The sequence below is a fragment of the Monodelphis domestica genome, chromosome 8 (assembly GCF_027887165.1).
Source record: "Monodelphis domestica isolate mMonDom1 chromosome 8, mMonDom1.pri, whole genome shotgun sequence".
In the NCBI taxonomy this organism is placed as follows: Eukaryota; Metazoa; Chordata; class Mammalia; order Didelphimorphia; family Didelphidae; genus Monodelphis; species Monodelphis domestica.
In genome coordinates, this window is record NC_077234.1 from 236,299,679 (window position 1) to 236,323,811 (window position 24,133).

Sequence of the window (24,133 nt, forward strand, 5' to 3'; positions counted from 1 at the left end):
CTCTCAGAAGAAAGAGGGATTAAAGGGAGAAGGAGAAGTGTCAGGAATGCTAACTGGTCCTTTCCCCTGTGTATGATTTGAACATGCCATCTTGGCTTCTGAAGTCCAGAGTTGATGAACTTTTGGAAGCTGACTCCCCCTTCCCTCTCTTTTCCTTGCTTTCTTTTCTCTCATTTCTTTTCTACTCTTGCAGGCTATATCCTTCCTCTTCCTACAACACCTTAAGATGGTAGGAGCTACTTAGGTGGTCAGAGTCCATTGGTATGACTCTCCCACAGTCAGGAAAAACTCCCCAGCGGATGAAGGAGGGTACACTGGGGGAATTTCTTCCTGGCCAGTGGGCATTCATCTCTAACATGCTGATTTTATTGGACAAACCAAGATACCACTACATTTATAAGGTTAATTAAAAGCTCACATGAGCCTCAAATCTTACTTAATAGCCAATAATTTCAACCTTTTCTCCCATTAAACATTTGAGCTGTAAAAATAGTAAAACCACTGAGTTTTTATTCATTTGTATCCATCATCATTTGATGAGACAGGGGTGTGGATTAGCCAAATTGAAAACTTATTTTATGCTCATCGTTACAATCTCTGTCCCCAAACCCAAACCATGGGCTCGACCCAGTGAACATCCAACTTGGAGAATTAATATAATTTGCAGTAAACCTTTCACCCATTATTCTTGCTTCAGGGTTTCATTTCTCAGTGAAAAATATAGTTCTATTACTCAAGTCCTAGTATATACTAGCCCTTCCAGTTTTGTTATTCTATAATTTTCTCTTCTCCCTCTCTTGTACTCAGAAAGAATCCAGCTGATAGAAAAACAAAAGAGTTGGATAATTTATCCAATTAGCCAATAAACGCTGATTAAACACCTACCATGTGTCAGGCATTGTGCTAAGCATGGGGGATACAAAGCTCCCCAAAAGCTCAAAGTCTAATTCATGAACTGTACAAGCAGTTCCCCCCAAATTGAAAGTGTGTGACCATCTTCCTCCGCGTAAATTTAAATGAAGGATCAGGACAGTTAAATATGAGTAACTGTTCAAAGAAAATTGTCATCCTTCTCTCACAATAGGATGAACATGGAAATATATAGTATATGATAACATATGTACAACCAATATTGTGTTACCTGCCTTTTGGGGGAGGGGGAAAGTGTGGGAGGGAGAGAACACGAATCACAAAATATCAAAAAACAAATATTTTAAAAATTGTATTGGTATGTTATTGGTAAAAATTTGTATTATAAATTTAAAAATCAGAAAATAATTCTTTATTTCATTTATCTAGAAGTTTTAAATGAAATATCTAATTGATCCAGTTGTCTCAATGCTTAATTTCAAGTGCGTAAGCACAGATCATTTTAGAACGAGGATTCTTATTATGAGGTCTGTGAACTTGCTTAAAATTTTTTAGAATTGTATTTCAATGTAATTTGTTTCTCATAATTCGATGCATTTTATTTTATTTATTTAAAAACATTACTCTGAGAATAGATGCGTAGGTTTCACAAGACCTATGAAGTGGTAGGTGAAAAATCCTTTTACAGCTGGGGCTACTTGTCACTTAAGCTCATCTGGGACAGATGTGATTAACCTGTTTGAGAAGTTTTAATCCCCAATGTCCTCCCATTCCCTTTTAGCCCTCTCTCTAATATTCATCCTATCTCTTCCTAATTAATGATTACTCTTCAGCCCATTCCACCTAATAATAGTTGCATGACTAGAATTAGATGACTGCAAAACCACATAGTGATATAACCTACTATGAGTTTACTGTTGCACGTGGATTTTTATTTTATTAATCATAATAAAACTTAATCCAAAAGATGGAAGTGATTTAGTGATTTTTATTCAGTAAACAGAACTAATGAGCTCTTGCCCTTGTAGGGCAAATGGACAAAATGCTACAGAACAAAGGGGAATATAGTCAAATGCTCTTCCTGAAGTTATTTATGGGGTCAGAGAAAGAGGAAATGATTTTTTAACTTAAGGATGTTAGAAGCTTTTTAGGAAACTCCCTCACTCCCAATAGCTGGTTTTCACTGGGAAATATAACGTCCTACAGTTTAGGAATAGTCACTTTTTCCATTTTAAGCCACAAGGAGAAGAAAATGGTCTTTAAATGTATGCGAGCTTGTAAGCTTCTCATAAGAACCATATCTTCTTTATTTCCTAGCACAATGCCCTCAACATAGTCGATTATCAATAATACTTGCTGAGTGAATAATGAATGAACAGCAGGAGCCAAAGCCGTAATCTTTCCTTTCAGTGTTAAGAAGTAGAACAAGGTCCTCAGAACTTTAGGGGGGATAGGATGTAATCCTGTCATTCTTTGCAGTAATAAAATATGCTCACTACAGTCCAAAGGAAAAAAGAAAACCAATCAAGAAAAACAACATCAGTGTTGGCTTACCATGTTGGACAATTGGTTCCTTAATTGGCTCCCCAGCTATTAAGACGAAGTGGCATCTTTCAGGATCCTAATTCAATAATATAAGGATTAAATTATAATCAGGTTTATGTCTGGAATTTTTTGGCTACCAAATAGAGAACAACTAAAATGTGTAATGCTTTGATAAAGCTATGTTCCAAGTTTAGGATTTAACCAGAAATATTCTGAAATATTTTTCTGTGCAATGCTGGTGGTAGAGAAGTCATTCAGTTATGTGGTGGAAACCAAATTGCAAGACTGAGTCAGAGCAAAATTTTAGCATTTCCAAATGATACAAAAAAAGAGAAAATGGAAATTAAATCAATCTTGGTCAAGAACTCTGTATACAAACATTTGAAAATTAATATTACACAACTACCATTTTCTAAAAGGCTAGTCATTTTTGCAGACTTTGTATTGACCACTGTTAATTATAATGAATCCCAAAAGAGGGGACTTAATTGAAGCTTAATGAAAATAGGTTATTTTGCACAACAGGAGCTCAGACAAATTACCTTACCTTTTTTATACTATAATTTAAAACTAGCTTCATTTATCACATGCCTCCAAAAACACTGCATAATTTACAAGTGTGGAATTTATTATTTAGAAAAGGGCATTTCTTGTTCATCAGTCATCAGATTCCCATTTAATTATCTGAAAACTATTTATCAAAATATTTTCTTTACTTGGAATATAACAGTTATACTATTTATCTAGAGCTAGACTGATAAGTTTTTAAATTATGTATTTTTTAATATGAATGATCACTATCTTTTGTAATTAAAAATATTGCCTAAATTTCCCTCTACATTCCTCTCCTCCATCCTCTCACTGAGAACCACCTCATACAACAAAGAATATTTCTTTTAAAAAATAGAATAAGAAGAAGAAGGGGGAAAAGTCTGCAAACTAATTAATACACTGAAAATATATACAGTATTGTTGATTTCAACCTTCTACAAAGAGTGGGTGGAAATGTCTTCTCATATCTTTTTTCTAGGGGCCATGCTTGTTGGTAATTTAGCAATAAGCTTTTAAATCAATGTATTTAAGAAGAAGCAAACATTTTATTGGGTAACTGCTCTATTTCCATTTAATGAATGTATAGATTCAGAGCTCAGACTAACTAAGAAAACAAATTACCAGCAGAGAAGACAATGGAATAAATTTAGAAACATCTTTTTGATCAATCTTTATTCGTATGTTTATTTGGGGTCTTTTCTCAGGTTTCTATACTTTGGTTTCAATAAAATAATAAACAGTTTGTCATTTTATATAGTTTACTTCCATGTATAGAACTAGGTCCCAATTGGTGCAATTTGGTATTGATTTTAAACTTTGTTCTAACAGTAGGTGGCCTGACAATACACAAATTCCTGAAGGAGAAATGACCTCTCATAGTAGTAACCAGTCACTTTCTGGCAAAATAAAATCCATTTCATGTTTGCCATGTCCAACTTCTTTCTGACTCTCACTTAAAAAAGAAAGGCATGAAAATACGTCTGTATATTCCATTAGCATCAGCCTCTCATTTCTTTTCTCTCTTTTTAAACCCTCACCTTCCACCTTAGAATCAATAGTGCATTTTGGTTCCAAGGCAGAAGAGTGGTAAGGGCTGGGCTACGGGGGTTAAGTGACTTGCCCAGAGTCACACATTTAGGAAGTATGCGAAGTTACATTTTAACCCAGAACCTCTTAGGTTCTGAGATCTGTGTGTATCTCAGTTCATTAAGTATCTAGGTTAGGTTCCACAGCCTCTCATTTCTTATTCCTTAATTACATTTCCAACTTAGATCTTTCTGTCCTTTTCTATGCCTGTACCCACATTTGCAATGAAGTCATTGAGTGTTAAAAGTTCTTTGGTTAAATCTGAGGTCTTATTGGCTTATTTGTAGAATTATTTTATCCTTATTAATCAATGGTAATGAATAAATAAAATTATGGTCTTACTACAAATACTTGACATAAAAACAGCATAATGAGATCATACAGCATCCTGCTACTCTGGATGCATTATAAAACTATTTTTTTCCAAATCCATTATAGTATTTGTCTCTCTCAAAAAATAATTTGAGCCACCCTTCTATTTAGCTGTAACTTCTTTTTTTACATCTAGCTTATTTATAGCAAGAATTTCAAGAGTGAATATATATATTTATACAAATATTTAATATATGAATATAACACATAAATATTATAGATATTTATAGGTATATATGTATATAGTGGATAGGAATCACATATTTAGATTATCAATAGTTAAGTGAATGCTTATAGGCAGTCTAAAAACTGTGTGTTTTGCAGTATCTTCTATGCCCTTTTCACAGTTTTACAATAGACAGAACACTTGAATTTGGAGTTAGGAAGACTTAAAAAGAATGGAAGGTCTCCAGAAAACTGGTCAAGCTCATTAAACCAGTAATCTTAATTTTACATAGAATCTCCGGTCAGTGTTGTTCTTGCCTCTCTCACAGAGTAAAGTGTATAGGATTTAGGGAAATAATTTTCTTTGTTAATCAGAGGCATCTTTGCTTACTTCCAGGCTTGTGGCTGGATGGCTGAAGTTAGAACTTATATATACCAAGATATTATCATAGCAAAGATATGAATCATAGCTAAGATAAATGACCATAAAAATGCTGCTTAGCTTGAAATTTATACTCCAAGGATCTAGGCAACTGATTTAAGTCAGATCTCCTCCTAACAAATTTCTTTATTTGAAACATAAAAGTTTGTAGACTTCATTCTTTCCCTACAACATTAATCTTATCAAGCGATCTGAGATTTTAGTTTTGCAAGCCATTTTGTTCTGGTAGTTACCTGTCTCATAGTCAGTGTTGTTTAGGAGGCTAAGAAGTTGCTCATTCAATCATTTCAGTCCTGTCCAACTCTTCATGAACCCATTTGGAGTTTTCTTGGCAAAGATACTGAAGCAGTTTGACATTTCCTTCTCCAGCTCATTTTACAGATGAGGAAACTGAGGCAAATAGGGTTAAGTGACTTACTCAGAGTCACAGAGCTAGTGTCTTATGCTAGATTTGAACTCACAAAGATGAGTCTTCCTGACTCCAGGCTCTTATTTTGAATTCATGATGCCTTCAAAGAACTCCCCATGAGAATGAAAAGTAATAAATAATAACAACAGGAGCTCAGCTACTTCTAGGGTTTTTTTTTTTTTAGCTTTTAGCTCTCAATGCAATAGCAGAAAAAGAATAAAATGAAACCTTTGCTACATTTAAGTTAAAAACAAATTTAACATTATGGAAAATGGTAATAGAGTACTGCAGTTTTCAATTTTCTGAGCCAAGAGTAGTAATTGGCTTATCTTAGAAAAAAACTAGAAAATTCAGGTTCTTATGGATAAGAGACAGAAGTAAAGCACTGAAAATTTCAAAACTGAATGAGAACTGATTCATTTGATTATGATACAATCTTTTTTTTTCTCCAGGGAAGAACTTAAAAATTCATATAATAGAGCAGATTTAGTTAAGAATATAGGCCAATTTCTGGGAAGTAGCCAAGAGGAATATTGTTTAAAAAATCAAGATGATTATTATGAAGTTACCTTGTTTTCTACCTGGACACTGTCACCATCCCCCAACACTGCAGAATGATGAGGTTCAACTTTTTGTTGTTCACCATCAGGTCCTTAAGGAAATGAATGATAAATTTAATGACAATTATGTAAAATTAATTTTTTGATTGTATATTATCTTAATTCTATACACTAAGTATGTAATTTATTAAAATTATTATATTACAGGTAATACCATAATAATAATGATTTAAATTTATCATTTTATTTTCAAAAGAGATTAAGGATCTTTTCCTATTTATTCACTTGAGCATCTTTGTGTGACTTTTAATTTTTGCTTTTAAGTTTTGGTTGGCTGATATCCAAAGCAAAAAAACAAAAACAAATGGCAAGGTTATGTGTTATATTTGACTGCTTCTTTTATTCATGACTTGGTAATTCCCATATTCTAGTTATAACTTTTTCTCTAAAAGCCACTGGGAGTCCAGTTACTACATAGTTTGAAGCTATATGTGAACCCAGGTCCTCCCTGCAGTTACTCTATGTGAAATGCAACATGTAAAACATCAAACACACGTAGGGAAATGCAAAGATGTCTTGAAAGCCACAGGCAATAAAATTCAACTATTTATTAAGCATCTTGCTATGTGTTCAGCACTATAGAAAACACACACACACACACACACACACACACAATTAGTTAAGTCTCTTCTGTCCTGGAACTTAGAACCTTATTGGGAAGAGAAGCCACATGTTAAACCAGATTTTATTTCTTCTTTGCCTGGGCTTATTTACTCAATTTCTTTTTCTTTTTTTTAATTGCTAAAGCTGTTATTCCCAGAACCATAACAAATAATAATGGTGATGCTGGACTATTTGAATACCATGATCTAATTGAAACGGCCTCTTATATTTCTCTATTCCAAATTATGCAACCTTTTACTTTTATATAGATACTTGAAAGGTCCACTTATTCCTATACATTTTAGTGGACTTAACCCCCCCCCCATAAATCACTGTATTTTTTCAAATGATATACTGTTTTCCAGGGTAACATTTCTTTTTTCCTTTTGGAATATAATATACTGAGAATTTCTCTTATTTAAATTAATTGCATCATAGTGTTGAGTGATTCTGACTATGGTTCTCTGGTACATGAACTTTTTCTTTCTGGCTATGTTGAATATTATTCCTATTACTTGGAAAATGTAGATTTTGATTTTGACAGTCAGAGGTGTTTTTAACTTGAGGCTTTTTTCAACTGGTGAACATTGTATGATTCATATTTTTCACTTTGCCTTTTGATTCTAATTGATCTAGGAAGTCTTCTTTTATAATTCTCAAAAATTTCAGATTATTTTTTATCCAGCCATCATTGTCAGGGAGTTGATGATTTTTAAACTATTCCTTCCTAACTTATTTTTGATGTATTATTTACATAAGAGAAATCTTAAATTTTCTTCATTTCCCCCAATATTTTTACTTAGTTCCAATGTTATTTTGTTCTTATGGAATCACTGAGTGCTATTTATGCCATTCTGTGTGTGTGTGTGTGTGTGTGTGTGTGTGTGTGTGTGTATGTGTGTGTGTGTCTAAATCCTTACCTTCCATCTTAGAATTGATGCTAAGTATCTGTTCTAATGCGGAATTTCTGTAAGGAACAAGCAATTGGGGTTAAAGGACTTTCCAAGGATCAAAAAGCCAGGAAGTGTCTGAGGCTATATTTGAATCTGGGTCCTCCCTACTCCAAGACTGGCTCTCTCTATCTACTGAGCATATTTGGAGTAAAAATCTTCACCTTGCATGCCAAGTTATTTGTTCTTCCATTTAGTTTTTCCTCAAGAGCTCTAATTTCACTTGTAAATTAACTTTACCTTTTTAAAAAAATCCTCTTGCTCTATGTCTTCTAGTAACTCCTAGGTTCTTTAGCAAGGCTTTTTCTCTGTACTTAATATGGAAGTATTTCCTTCTTCTGGGTTCATCTCATAGGCTTCTTTTGATCCTTATCATTTCTTTATTGTACTGATTATGTCATTCCGTTTACTCCTTTTCCCTCTTTAGTTTCTCAACTGAGACTTTGAACTATGGCTGGATGTTCTTCCCATTTATACTCATGGATACCTTGAGCAGACACTCCTTGGTCTTCTTCCCTCTACAATCTAGATGTTGCTGATGGGCTTTCTTCTGGATTGGGTGACTAGAACTAGACCCCATACTCTGCCAGATTCCCTAGCATCTGGGTTTAGCCTCAGTCCTTCTTGGCTTCTTCTTTGCACAAACCCCAACCAGATGTTGCCTTCATCTCCTGACAGGTTCTCACCCCAAATAATAACTTGCTCTGGGCTTCCAATGAAATCACTCTAGCTGCCTGATGCTCTCTTTACCACTGGCTCTGACAAGAGTACTGGTTTCAGTACTGGTGCTCCATGGGAAAGGAGCTGGCCCTCTCTCCTAATGGGCTTCCCAGGACATGCTGTCCCTCCCTCTTTCTGAGGCTTTGCCAAGGTTTACCTCTGTGCTATGGCTCTGAACGTTGGCTTTGGGCTTCTTGGGGAGCCTCAGGCACACAGGCTAACTTGGTGCAGGGGTAGATGCTGTGTTCTGGACATAAATGCACAGATAAGACCAAGCATGCCATATTGGAGGAAAGTAAAGATATTTATTTGGCTGAAGTAGAATATTCTCGTGAAATGAGGGTATCGTATCAAATGGTTTCTACAGTTCCTCCCCACTCTAAATTCTATGATCATGTTATGAATTTCTACTATAGGTAATGTATTGTGGATAACCTGTAGAATGGCTTATGATCCCGGAATTGTTCCTATAATATTATATATATCATAACAATCTATTTTATGATACTTATTATATAATTTCCACACATGTCCATATTATAAATAACTAGATACAATTATAATATTTCTATATAGGATATCCTAGAATATAGTATAGTACAAAGTATATAGGATAATAGACAATATATATTGATATAACAGAAGCAATAATAACTGTCATTTATGTTATCTCTTTTGATTTTATTATCTTATTATATTATTATATTATATCATTATATTATCTCTTTTGATTCTCAGATCAACGCTGTAAGGTTAATAATAATGGTTCGTGTTTGTATAGCACTTACTTACTATGTGTCAGGCTAAGTACTTCATTATCTCATTTGAAGCAGATCTTACGGTTATCATCTCCCTTTCACAAAGAAGGAAACTGGCTCCAAGAGCGGTTAAAGGGCTTGCTAGTGGTCACACAGCTAACTGGTAGCTGAGACAGAATCTGAATTCTGATCTTCCTGACTTCAAGTCAGGCCCAACTATCCACTATGTGACTTAGGAAAGTATAGAGGCCAAAACAGTTTGGAAAAACATCTTGATTACGTTTAGGATGAAGGCAGCTAAGTGGTGCAGCGGACAGAGAATCAAGCCTGGTATCGACGAAGACTGGAGTGCAAATTCAGCCTCAGATAATTACTAGTTGTATAACCTGGGCAAATGACTTATCCCTTTTGCCCTTAGTTTCCTCATCTATAAAATGACAGACCATTCTAGCACCTTTACCAAGAAAACTCCAAACGCAGCCACAGAGTCAGACGTGACTGCAAAACAACTGAAGAAATGACGAAGTGTCTGGTAGGAAGACAGCTCTAAAGGCTAACTGTGAAAAATATGATCTTTATCAAACCACCTTGCTTGTTTTTGACTGCCTTTTGAGCATTCAAATTGGCCAAATAACCCTAATCCAGTCTTTATATGGAGTAGCTTCTTCCATCTCCCCTCTTTGCCTCACCACAATGGGCTTTCTACAATTGTTACTAGAAAGGCCATATGAAATGGACATTAATAGAGATTTTTACATAGAAACTATGAGAATTAATGCCATTCTTCCCCCCCACCGCCTTATTTTGAAAAATACTTCTGGTTTTCATATTTTAAAATGAAATATTTAAGGCAAAGTCATACTTCAGCTGCAAAGCTGATAAAATCTTCATTAACAGGTCACTTAATTTTTCATCCATCTAGTAACCTCCTAAGTCTAAAATAAGTCAGAAAAAAAGGATATTTTATTTTTTCTGACAACTTTCAATTACCAACAGAGCCAGATCAGATAATAAATAGTTTCCATTGCTAGCCTTTGCCAAGAATGTTAAATCTTACTCTACAGTTAGGGAAAAAAAATCCAACTGAAAACAATTTAATTGCAAATATTTTTGGATTTGGCTGTCTAGGCATTTGTAAAAGGGCAAAGCAATCTAAAATCCTGTTTCTAATTGAATACTGTACTTGTAGGGTGTAATTCACTATTGTGTGTCTCTTTCTCAGTGCTTAATTTCTAATTTATTATTTTTTTCCTTATCTTCTTGGCACTCATATAGTACTCTCTCCACATAATACATGTTAATACATAGTCAGATGTTATCAGCTTCTTGTGTGTATATTTGTCTGGCAAACTGGACTGCAAACTTCTAGAAGGTAGAGGCCTCTTGTGCTTTGTTCTATGGAAAATAGCACTGAATCTATAGATGCTCAATATATATTATTATAAATGAATCAAATACATTTTTTGATCCTACTTGGGTGATACTATTAGTTTTTTGTTATACAACCATTGAAAGCTAGTTGGAATTTTAAAGCCTTTCCAATATCTGTTATAGTCATTTTAATATTTTTAAAGAACCAAACAATAAACGATGCTATTAAGAACAGGGGAAATCTGGGTTCTTCTAGTGGGTGAACTATAAACTACTAAATATTCTTTAGGATGTCTTAGCATCTTTTTACCTGGCTCCAGTGTTTTTCCATAATCTTTTGTCCTTCACATAATGAACTATTAAATCTCCTTGAATACATACTATGCTTCCCAGTCTATGAGCCATTGCCTACAATATACTCCTTCTCGGTAACCCTCTTCTTCTCACCCTGGTGCTTCCACTTATTGAAACACTTACTACCTCTCAGGGTAGGAACCAGCCCATGTAGGAAATAGAAGAGGCCAAATCCCCCTCATGATCACAGTAGGACCTGGCCTCTAAGGTCAGACCTACCTTTCCAGCCTGAACAAATTAGAGAGTTAGTTTAAAAAAACAAACAAACCCAACAATAATTACTCAAGTTTTAATTTCATTTCTTTCGTTAACTTCTTTTGATTTTTTTACATTTTCATTTCTCTTAATAGCCATGGGAAGCAGGCAATATCACATTTTAGATCAATACATGAAGGATTCAAGATTCAGCCATTGCAATAATTTCAACACCAATGCAGATTTTGACAATTATCTATGACTTAGTAGGTAAGACTAGACAGCCCCAGGTCCATTTGAGCTCTCAGTTGATAATTCTATGCTTTTAGAGAGTTCAAGTTTGGAGAATGATATGAATTTCCCAGTTACATAGCAGTTATGTATTAGAAATAGAATTTGAATACACCTTCTTGTCTCCAAATTCAATATCCAGCAAAACACACTACCTCATGATACCATTAATTCTACGAAGTTGAACTTCTTTGCCAAAATGATCTCCTTGTCTTCTAAAATTCATACTATTTTCTTCATACTCCTTTTCTGGTAATTCTTTCATTCTCTTTGGTATTATAATTTTGGTCTCTCATTTATCTTGCACATATCTTGTTTACAAACAGTTGTTTGCATTTGCCTCTCCGCTTAGACTGTGAGCTCTTGGAGGGCAAAGATTGTCTTTTGCTTTTCTTGTGACACCAGCACTTAGTGTAGCATCTGGTACACAGTAGGCACTTAATAAATGTTTACTTACTGATGCCCTTTAAATTATTCCAATCAGCAGGCTTATTATAAAGTTTAAGAAGAATAAAAATGTAATACGCTTTTGCCCCCTCTACCTCTTTTTCAGAATACAAGGTCCTCCTCGTGCCTCTCATTTTCACTCCAGTTGTCTGTTGTTTGCCATTTTGCTGCTCATTGGACCATTCAAGATAGGGGAAGCAAGGAAAAAGAAAATAACTAAAGTTCTATCTTCCTTCACTGACTGGGCAGCTGGGATAGAGACAACACAGACTCTATGAGGCTGGTTTTGAGTTTGATCTCCTTACAGGTCAGCTGACTTGCAGAGAAAAAAGGGATCTGACCTATATTATTGTACAGATTGGAACAGACAGGATGAAAGGGGGGGAAGGAAATAGTCTGGGCAAATACAATGATCATTACATTGTCAGAGTTTTTACACGTATGTACTCTTGATCATAGGGAAGGAAAGACAGAAGAGTGAGGATGACAGGGAAATCCTACATCTCTGGAAAAATAGCTCAAAGTATGTGTCACCTATTTATTGAATAGCACTTTTTTTATTAGCTGCTCTGATTAAAAAAAAGTCTAGCAGGAAACAAGTCTGAAACTATCAAGTAAAACGAGTTTAGGTTTCATTTGTTGATTTTATTCTCCATCTCCCATCACCTCATTTAATCCTAAATTGCCTATATTCTCCCTGGCTTATTTTTACATTCTGTGTGAGGGTTTATATCCTTATTGCTAAAATTCATGTGTTTTTTTCTTATTCCCTTCCATTTGAGGATATTAGTTGTTTCTGTTGAAGTGATGAGTCTGTGGAAATAGCTCTATAAAATGTTTTCTCTTTCTGTCTCTAAGAAGTATTATATGATTCTGGGAATCAAAAGTGCTTTGGAAAAACAAATTGCATTTTGCTTCTCTCATATAGAGGTATGCTACTTTAATGTGTGCACATGATAATACAATTTCCAAACTTGTCTTTTTTTTCCAGATTGCTGTAATAAATGAATTTTGTTGTGGATACCTAATAATAAAGTTGCTCCATAAGGCCATTTCCAGTTGCACTGAGAACAAACTCGAAAACCCCAGGGTTTTAGCTTGTCTTATATTCCAAACAAGCAATTTCAGGAAATTGAATTCACCTTTCCAATATAGTAGTTAAGAAGAAACTGTGAAATGAACAAAAGCATACTCACCAATATGCACGTTGCCAGACAAAGTGTAAATGAAGGCTGTCCATCCTGAAATGGAACCAACAGACCTGAAAGGTTAGTTACATAATTCTGAAAGAAATAAATTAAAAATGAAGAAAAAACACTCGGATAAGATGTTTTCATTTCCTCTTAGGTATCTAATTCAAAGGGCAGATACTTTAAGTTCAAAATAATAATATTTTTTAAAACACTAAAAACTTAATTTTGAGCAAAACAAGAAAATAGACACCCACCTCTCCTGTTAAAATGTAGTTGGCCCATATATTTGCACATGAAAATTTGAACTATAAACAATAATTAGCTTCTTTCTCAGTAGTTCTAGCATACCGATTACATTCTTTTATTCTAGCTTTGATCTTTAAGTCTCTTAAAACAGTTAATACTTAAACTCCTAAAGTGATAATGATGCTAGAAATGAGAAATTTTTTTACAAATGTCTTAAATTACTTAGAGTTTTCAAGTGTTCATGCTGGAATCATGGATTATTTCTCATTTACATTTTTAATTAATAGAATTTATTTACAAAGCATCACAGAAGGTATCTGCCAGGAGACAGACATATTCCTACAAATAAAGCCTTTCATGTTTTCACCTTTCAGTTCAGTCTCAGGAGGTAACATTCACAATTTATTCTTCCAGCATTAATTTTGGAGCTGTATATAATATTCTCTTGGTTCTACTCATCTCACTGTTCATTACGACATGCAGTTCTTTTCAAGTTTTTAAAAAATTATCCTGCTTATCGTTTCTTATGCCACAATATTATTTTATCACATTCATATACTGCAGTTTGTTTATCTATTCCCTGATTGATGGGCATCCACTCAATTTCCAGTTCTTTGCCACCACATAGATTACTGCTATAAATATTTTGGCATATATATGTTCTTTTCCCTTTTCCCTGGTCTCCTTGGTAAACAGACACTGCAATGACCTTTCTGGGTCTAAGGGTCTATCTACATAGTTTTATTACTTTCTAAGTGTAATTCCAAATTGCTATAAAAATGGTTGGCTTAGTTCATAGTGTCCCCATTTTTTCACATGCCCTTCAACATTTGTCATTTTGCCCTTTTGTCATTTTAGCCAATCTGATGGGTGTGAGATGATAACTCAGGACTGTTTTGGCTTGCATTTCTCTAATCAGTAATGATTTAGGACATTTTTTCATATACCTATATATAGTTTTTATTTCTTCATCTGAAAACTGTCATTTCATATCTTTTGCCCATTTATCAGTTAGGGGATGGCTGTCATTCTTATAAATTTGACAAAGTTCAAATTTCAAAAAATTTAGATATGAGACTTCTTTCTATTCAAAAATTTCCCCTGTGATTTTCTGCTTTCCTTCTAATCTTGGCAATATTTTACATTTCACAATGCTCTTTATCTCTTGTTGACTCATAAATTCCTCTCCTATTCATAAATCTGATGGGCTGATATTCTGATATTCTCTGTTCCTCTGATTTACTTATGATCTCTGTTTATTTCTAGAACATATATCCATTTTGACCTTATCTTAGCTAATGGTGTAAGATATTGGACTATACCTAATTTCTGCCAAACTACTTTCCAGTTGTCCCAATAATTTTTATCAAATAATGATTTGTTATCCATAAAAACTGAATCTATGCTTTTGTTAAATACAAAGTTATGTTAATCTTTCACTGCTGTTTGTTATATGACTGTTCTGTTTCATTGATCTACCTTTCCATCCCTTCACTAGTTCCAGATATTTTTGATAATTACTATTTTATAATGCAACTTAAAATCTGATACTGCTAGACTTCCCTTCCTTTGTACTTTTCCTATTAACATTCTTTCAATATCCCTGATATTTTGTTGTTCCAAATGAATCTTGTTATTTTTTTCTAGCTCAATCTTTTTTTTTTTTTTGTAATTTATTTGGGATGGCATTGAATAAGAAGATAAGTTTAGGTAGGATTCTCATTTTAATTATATTAACTCTACCCATCCATGAACAATGAATATTTCTCAGATCTGACTTTTTTGTGTAAAAAATGTTTTACAATTATGTTCATGTAGTTCTGGGGTTTGTTTTGGCAGGTATGCCCCCAGGTGTTTTATTCTATCTGTGGTTATTTTTAATGGAATGTCTCTTTCTATCTCTTCTTGCAGGCTTTGTTAGTAATATATGAAAATGATGATAATTTCTGTGGGTTTATTTTACATCCTAATGCCTTGCTAAAATTATTGATAGTTTCAACTAAGTTTTTAGTTGACTATCTAGGATTTTACACCTATACTATCATGTCAGCAAACAGAGATTATTACCTCTTTGCCCATTCTAATACCTTCAATTTCTTTTCCTCTCACATTCACCCTTAAAAAAAATTTAACCCTTACCTTCTGTCTTAGAATCAACACTATGTATTGGTTCCAAGGCAGAAGAATGGTAAGGGCTATGCAATAGGGTCAAGTGACTTGCCCATGATCACATAGCTAGGAAGTGTCTAAGGCTAGATTTGAACCCCAGACCTCCCATCTCTGGCCTGGCTCTCAATCCACTGAGCCACATAGCTGTCCCCTCTAATTCACTCTTAAGGCCATTTGCTACCTCCTTCTACCTCTCTCCTGCCCTAATATCTTGTATGTAGATTGTTGATCTTTATTAAAGTACACGTAGTCTTTACAAAGAACAAAATCTTTTTTTGGTCTGTATCCTCAGAACCTAGATCAGTGCCTAGCACAGGGCTCCCCCAACCATGACCCACGGGCCACATGCAGCCCCCTGAGGCCATGTATCCGGCCCCCACCACACTTCTGGAAGGGGCCCCTCTTTCATTGGTGGTCAGTGAGAGCGACACTGTATGTGGCTGCTGCATTGCTCACATACAGCACTACTTCTGGTGACTTAATTCTTTGCATGGTGCCTTAGAAAGAGGTACCGAGCCAAGGATTATGTGGCTGCACAATGGAAGAGGTCAGCATGGTGAGCCGTGATCTGGGGGAGGGGATGCTGCACTGTCTATACTGCTGCCCGGTTAGGGTTAGGGTTAGGCTTTTACAGTCCGGCCCTCCAGCAGTCTGAGGGACAGTGAACTGGCCCCCTGTGTAAAAAGTCTGGGGACCCCTGACCGAGCACATAATAAGCACTTAGACCATTTGGGTGTTTTTCAATTAGGTCTGACTCATGGGCCAAACCTCTACAGTTCTTTCCAGCTCTGAAAATCTATGATCCTACAGCAAATACATTCTTATTAACTTAGCATTGAAAAAAATCTCAAAAATATATAGGAAAAAACCTCCAAGGGTCTCAGACCAGAGTATGTCCACATGGCAGCTATACAAATCAATAATAGAGTTAATACACCCTCTTAGGCAGTAGTGTCCCATTCCAACAGAAACAGATCTCTGAAGGCTGCGTATCATCTATGTTGTATTTTAGGGGCAGCTAGGTGGTACAAGTAAATAAGTACAAGAGCTCTGGATTAGGAGTCAGGAAGATCTGAGTTCAAATTCATGCTCAGACACTTAATAGCTATGTGACCCTGGGCAAGTCACTTAATCCCTATTTACTTTAATCCACTGGAAAAGGAAATAGCAAACTACTTCAGTATCTTTGCCAAGAAAGCCTCATGGATGGTATGGTCCATTGGGACATGAAGAGTCAGATTCAGCTGATCAATGAACAACAACATCCCACATCTTTCAGGGAAATTATAGGGAAAGATTCCAAATTAAAATACAAAGTAAAACAAAACATGATTTGCCCATACACCAAAAGCTATACAGACTTGTTAAGAACAGTGAGATAATGCCTGCCTTCTGTCCTGAATGGGGAATTAGAAAAAAACAAAAAAACTGAGTTGCAACAGAGATGTCAATTGCTGTGCATCTCTAGGACCTCTGAAAGAAATCACCCATTTGTCAAAAGTTTCTAAGTGGGAGAGTTCACATTTTATGGAATTTGGTCAGACACTAATAATAAAATGGTAGATTAGAACTGTGCAATATTAGTAGGTCTAAAAACCTCCCTTTCAAACTAAGCTTTATAGAACAACAGTGCACAGAATGAATCCATATAGTGCAGTCCATTTGTGAACCATGAGGATGCAACCTCAGCATGCTGGCTCCAGCTCTTTCAGCCCATGTTGGAAACAGCTACAACAAAGACTTGCAATCGGTGTAAGCACCCTGAGCTGTGTGCGGTTCAGTCTTCGTAGGTAATCCTAAACCTACATGTTACTGAAGGGCACCAGAAAACCACTGCTGTATGTATATAAACTGTGCTTCTAAATCACACAGTGTCCGCTGCTTGAAATGTCAGCTTAGAGAACCCAAGGAGCACGTCTTCTAAATGTTTACCCAGGAGCCTCGTATGCTATCCCCAGGAGACGAGATCATGATGAAGAGGTCTAGAAGGGAAACTGAGGAAGAAGGAGTAGATTGTTGGCTCTGGAAATTCTGTGTTTGTAATGTATGGAGCCAACATTGAGGCTCTGCAACTCATCACTAAACACCCTGAAGGCAGAAATGATTTCATTTGTTCTTTGTAGCCCAGCACCTAGCATAATGCCTTACATACAGCGAATCCTTAATGGACCTTTCTGTTACACTGTTTCCTCTCGGGGCTACAGTCTTAACTGTCTGGACTGGGGCTACATTCAAGACTTTGTCCAGCTGCTCTCCCCACCCTGCAAGTTCACTCTGCTCCTGCTGCCCCATCTTTTGATTGGCCAGCTCCTCTCAGCTCAGGGGCAAGCTCTACCCTCTGCTTTCTCGGAGCTTTTGGTCAATATCCTCCCTTTTCCACTAGAGCATCCCTAGAGCCCTTGGCTTTCTCCTCTGCCTTTTTCCATTTTCCTCCTTGTACTGTTGTGTCTGTGAACAGATCACATCCCTCAGCAGAATGTCAGCTTCTAGAGGGCACTTTCTGGGATTCTAGTTTTGTGCTACTTCATATTAGAGAGGGAAGAATTTCTTTTAACTCCTTTATACATTATTCGATGTAGCAGGTGCAATAGAGGTTTCAGCTTAATTGTTTTTCTTTGGCACAAGCAGGGAATGGGTGAGAACCACCTTGAATGGGCTCCCAAGAACCAATCGTGAAGATTTCAGTGATTTCAGATTGAGGCTTGATTTTTTTGGTTGATTGTCTAGATATGAATGAATGGAGAAAATGTTAAAGATACAAATTTATTTTAAAAGTGAGTTTTGCATTTTCAGAGTCAGTTCTTAACTATTTAGCAATATAGCCCTGCGGAAAAAGAGGTTCAGTTTGGAGAAAGGAATGAGGTTTTGGTTTCTTCCCCTGAATCAGCTGCTTCAGAGGTAATAACAAAGGGCATTACTGAAACCCATTCAATACAAATATATGTATATGTACATATGCACATATGTGTATACACACACACATGCAAATTTAAAGAATTAAGTTTACAACTCTAGACATTAATAGGGGATCTGGCACAGCTGGGGGGGGGGGTGATGACTATTCTAAAGCCCCTGTTCCCTACCATGCAACAATACCAACACTGACCTCCACGGTTCTATAAAGGGTGGTTTTAAAGGGAGTTTTTTGGATGATTACACAGTCCCAATCTGCCATTATATTGTCCATATCTGACCAATCTAGTCAGATTTCTGTACAGCACAACTTACATGGATTTCAAAAACTGGAACTCCCTAAATTCTTCACAAAGGAAAAACATGGCCTGAAGAGAGTCATAAATGGCATGCGTGTCTCTGGGCATATGAAACTCACAGGCAGAAAGAGAATTTTGGTTATAGTATGAGGATGAATTTTAAAAAGGGAGAAGGAGAAGGCAGAGAGACCTATTAGGAGGTTATAGGAATAATCTACATGGTTCTTTTGGTATTTTGGCCCTAGGCTGTGGTGAAGGCAATAGGAATAGAATGAGAGGATAGTTTGAGAGATGCAGCAGAGGTATAATCAACTTGAGATGGAAACTATTTGGATATGAAAGAGAAAGGAATGTGTAATCAGAAATATACATTCACATAAACACTTGAAAAAGGGCTCTAAATCTAGCATAATTAGAGGAATACACATCAAAACAATGCTGAGGTTTCACCTCACACCTAGCAGATTGACCAATATGACAGTAAAGAAAAATAATGAATGCTGGAGGGGATGTGGCAAAATTGGGACACTAATGCATTGCTGGTGGAGTTGTGAACTGATCCAACCATTCTGGAGGGCAATTTGGAACTATGCACAAAGGGCTTTAAAAAACTGCCTGCCCTTGGATCCAGTCCTACAACCACAGGGTTTGTACCTTGAAAAGATAAGAAAAGATGTTTGTACAAAAATAATCATAACTTTGTGGTAGCAAAAAAAAATTGGAAAATGGGGGAGTGTTCCTTGATTGGGAAATGGCTAAAGAAATTATGGTATGTGTTGGTGATGGAATACTATTGTGCTGAAAGGAATAATAAAGTGGAGGAGTTCCATGGAGACTGGAACAACCTCCAGGAAGTGATGCAGAGTGAGAGGAGCAGAACCAGGAGAACATTGTATACTGAAAGTGAAACATTGTGGGACAATACAAAGTAATCTACTTTGCTAATACAAGACAATCCCAAGAGATTTATGAGAAAGAATGCTATCCACATTGCAAGAAAGAGCTGTGGGAGTAGAAACACAGAAGAAAAACAAATGACTTATCACCTGTTTATATGGGTATGTGATTTGGGGTTTGGCTTTTAAATAATTGCTCTATTGTAAAATAATATGGAAATAGGCATGAGTGATAATAGTTGTATAACCCAATGGAAATGCTTATTGGATCCAGGAGTGGGGAGTGGAGGGAAAGAAGATGAAATATGTAAACATGGAAAAATATTTAAAAAATTTAAAATTATAAAAAGAAATATACATTCATGTATGTATGTGATAAGCTTTAGTACAAGAATTCTTAGTGGTTCACTAAACATTTCACTTTTTCATATTGACAGAAAAGATGTGCTTTAATAAATCACAGATTTTACCAAATACATTTTGTACCAAATACATCCTCCTCTTACTTTTAAAACCCTGTTGGTTATGAAGATTTAATCTAGGATTCTGATTCATTCCGCTTCTCAACCAGCAAAGGTTACTTGGGCATTTTTAAAGCCATGTCACCTCCAAACTATTTTCAGTAGCCTTGTGGGCTTTTTGTACTGAAATTAGGGAGTTGGTCTTTATTTTGTTTTTCCTAGTGAGGACTAGAATGCGAAATCCCTGAGGTTTAAGTTCTGCTGTTCAGGTCACAGATGAAATTCATGTATCCTGATTATGTGCTGTTTGAAAACAATTACATTTTGGCATGCTAAGGAAAGCCTTAATTGTCTTAACATGCATCTACAGCCCCAAAGCTGAAACCAGGAATGTTTATATTTATTCTACAGAATGTCTCTCTGGATTATGTCACCTCTCAAGTTGGTTTTGCCACCATTCTGAAGACAAATTGATATATACACACATATGTATGCACACACAGACATATATATGTATATAAACACACGTCCTGTTCAAGAAAGGATCTGCAATTTAATATTCAAAGTTTAAACAAGTTTAGTCCAATGAATTGAGTTTGACTTTAGATTTTCTTTCCCTTTCTCTGCCTGTCTCTCTCCATGCTTCTTAAGTATTCTTCAGAAAACCACTCCACCATTTGGTCTGTAGCACTTGTATTTAAGATGGGTTTTTTATTCAAGGTGAGAGCGAAATAAAATCTCCAAAGAAAAACAAGTCACAGATTGAAGTGCACTTGGGAGAGCTTTGAGAAGAGTTTGTTTATGCATTATGTACAGTAGATTCAAGAGGCAACTCGAGGGCTCAGGAGATAGTGTTGGGCCTGGAAAAGGACATGGCAAACCACTCCAGGATATTCACAAAGAAAACTCCATGGCCAGCATGCTTCATCAGGGCATGAAGAGTTGAACATGGCGAGTTCATTCAGACTCTCTCCTTATTTTACTAGTTTCAGATCGCCATAAAAACAGTCTTCCTCCAAACTCTGGGAGAGTTTTTGAGTATTTGTTATTCATTCACATGGAAATACAGAGTTGAAATCACTTTAATATATTATCAGCTTTGGTGACTAAGACCTTTTCCAAAGTCTGAACGGCTGCGGCGCAGACAAACTTTCCACCAATCAGACAGTCGATGGAGTGATTGATACTTGAGGAGAAGTCTTAGAACTAGAGGGAACAAGTATTTCTAGGAAAGCCCAGCTTAGCAAATCAGACTTTCCTAGAAACAGAGATTATTTCCTTCTTGATGACTGGCAATTAGCAAATTTACCAGTTTTCATAAGAAAAAGAAGACTGTTGTCCAAGTAATGAAAAGAGTCAAAGGAAACACCAGCTACCTACCTTTTTTTTAAGCTAACAACGAACAAATGAAAAACGTGTGGCAAATGGGAAGGAATCTGTTAAATGTCAGAGATTGTACGAATGGGATTCTTCATAAATGATGCACAGTAAGATTCAATGCCTAAAATCTACCACATTCCAAAGATCTTTGTACAAAACCTGTTTTTTGCAAGATTAGCACAACTGAACAAAAATGTGCCTTGCCTGAAGGAAACAGGGAGATGGCAAAAACTGATTCCAATACTATTTATGGGAAAGAATTTAGATAAAATTGAGGCTGAATCATGAAGGTCGTTTCCTGACACAAAAAGGTAAAGAATTTATAGGAAAATCTCCCAAGGGAAGATGCTTCATCTATTGGGCCTTTAAAAGAATGTCTTTTCACGACTAGCATGGAATGCACTGGAAGCATTCCAGTCTATTATTTAGGTCGCCACATAAGCATGCCTTGTGTTAAGTAAGCTGGCACACAAAGTTAGCCACAGCTCAGAGATGCACTCATCAGAATACCCCTATAACCTTTCCAAGCTTTAGGGACCATTTGTCCCAAGAATCATCTGACACAACAAAATGTGGGAAATCCACGGAGTCTGTTGTAATGGGATTTGCTTATGCAAAACCTTTTTTAATTTAAGGCAATCAAAATTATCCATTTGACTTCCCATACTGTTTTCCATCTCTTGTTTTATCATAAATTCTTCCCTTATCCATAGTTCAATGGGATTTGACTCTATTTTTTTTAAAGTCATAGAGGGTTGATTACAGCTGTCAAAACTCTACTTGAACATTTATAAACTGCAATTTATTATCCAAAAAAATGTGGACGCTTGCTTAAGTCACAGGTTTGTTGTCATCTATTGGATTACTGAAAGAGAGTTAACAGAAAGAAGAGACACTGTAGACAATCTGACATCTGAGATGCAGGTACCTAAGAATTTTTTTTAAACTCTTACCTTCTGTATTAGAATCGATATTTGCTATCATTTCCAAGACTAGAGAAGTAAGAGGTAAGCACCTGGGAGTAAGTTACCCGCCCAGGGTCACACAGCTTGGAAGAGTATAAGGCCACATGTGAACCCAAATCTCCCATCTCTACATCTGGTTCTCTATCTGCTGAGCCACCCAGCTTTCTCTGGTACATACGAATCTTAAGAATTGGATGAAAAAGGGAATGACATTTTTCCAACTGATATAGACAGATATAGTAGTTTCCTCACCTATCTTATAAGACTTTAGAACAAGGGCTTTAACCTTTTTTTGTCATTCCCCCTCTGGCAGTGTGGTAGATAGATTAGCCTATAGCAGAAAAATGTTTTAAGTGCATGAAATAAAATTCATACAATTGCAAAAGAAATCAATTATCATGGAATACAGTTATCAAAGTACTAAAATTAAAAAATTCATTGAGCCCAGGTTAAGAACCAGCTCTAAGAATAATTAGATCTCCATTCCAATGCTCTTCCTGGCTTTAATCTTGGTAGTAAAAAAAATCATCTTTTGGGACCTCTAAACGATGATGGCACCCAAGGAGAAAAAGAAAAAGAACCTGTATGTTCCAAAATATTTCTAGCAGCTCTCTTTGTGGTGGCAAAGAATTGGAAACTGAGGGGATGCCCATCCATTTGGAAATGGCCAAACAAATCGTGGTATATGCTTGTGATAAAACACTACTATGGCATAAAAATGCTGAGCAGAATAATTTTAATAAAACCTGGAAAGAACTACCTGGGTAAACAAACATCAAAATGAAGAGGACCAAGAGAACATCTTACACAACTACAGATTTAATTTAATTCTTGAAGAATAAATTTTGAGTTTTACCTCCAGAGAATGAACTGAAAGGTGAAAATATGTAAGAAAATATGTAATATGTGGTGAAAATATGTAAAATATATGAACACACCCACCTCCCAGATGATGCTTTTTTGATGTGAGGAGGGTGGAGAGGGATGGGACACTTGTAGATAAATTCTATCAATAATGATAAAAAATTTTTAAAAATGATGTATCTTATATGAAGAGACATCAGTCATCTAGGAGTGGAAGTGTCCTTTAGGCTATGTTACTAAGCCACAGGTGGAAAGTCTTAGCTAAAATCCCATTTCCTAATCTCCCTTAATTCTAGTGCCTTTCCTTTGTAGATTATTTCCATTTTATTCTGTATGTAGCTTATTCGTGCATAGTTGTTTACCCATTGCCTCTGCCATTAGGTTGTGAGCACCTTTCATTCTATCCCTAAAGATTGGCACAGAACCTGGTACAATAGTTGTTGTTGTTCTGTAATGTCCAACTCTATGTGGTCCCATTTAGGGTTTTCTTGGCAAAGATACTGGACTTCTCCAGCTCGTTTTTACAGATAAGAAAACAAGACTAAATGATTTGCCTAGCATCACATCGCTAGTAAGTGTCTGAGGCAAGATTTGAACACACAAAGTTGAGTCTTCCCAACTCCAGGCCTGGCACTCTATCCACTGTGCTACCTGCTGACTAATAGATGTTTATTGACAGGCTGACAGCATTTTAAAATACACATAAGCCACATAGGAAAAGAGAAATAATTTTCCTTAGGTTGAATTATTTGGATGTCAGTAATAATCTCTGTTATTACAACTTTTAGAAAATTTTATTTTTATATTTTTATTTCCCCCCAGTTGCATGTAAAGACAATTTTTTGACATTCATTTTTAAAGGTTGAGTTCCATATTCTTCCTTCCTTCCTGCCTCCCCTTCCCCCTTGCTGTTTTCTATACTAATTATTTTGTGGAAATGATTTCAAACAAAAAAAAGAAGAAATTGAAATTTAGTATGTTTCAGGCTGTATTCATC

At 35.8% G+C, this 24,133-nt stretch overlaps 1 protein-coding gene across 1 annotated transcript in view; it reads right to left on the reverse strand.

Annotated features, from left to right (window-relative positions):
- PIR (pirin) overlaps positions 1 to 24,133 on the reverse strand; it is a 101,175-nt gene that overhangs the window by 5,027 nt on the left and 72,015 nt on the right. Inside the window, exons 7-9 of the mRNA XM_001380933.4 lie at positions 12,947 to 12,991; positions 6,011 to 6,093; positions 2,425 to 2,491 (exon numbers count right to left, since the gene is read on the reverse strand). Coding sequence (XP_001380970.1) covers positions 2,425 to 2,491; positions 6,011 to 6,093; positions 12,947 to 12,991 — 195 coding nt within the window. The remainder of the gene's footprint in view (positions 1 to 2,424; positions 2,492 to 6,010; positions 6,094 to 12,946; positions 12,992 to 24,133) is intronic.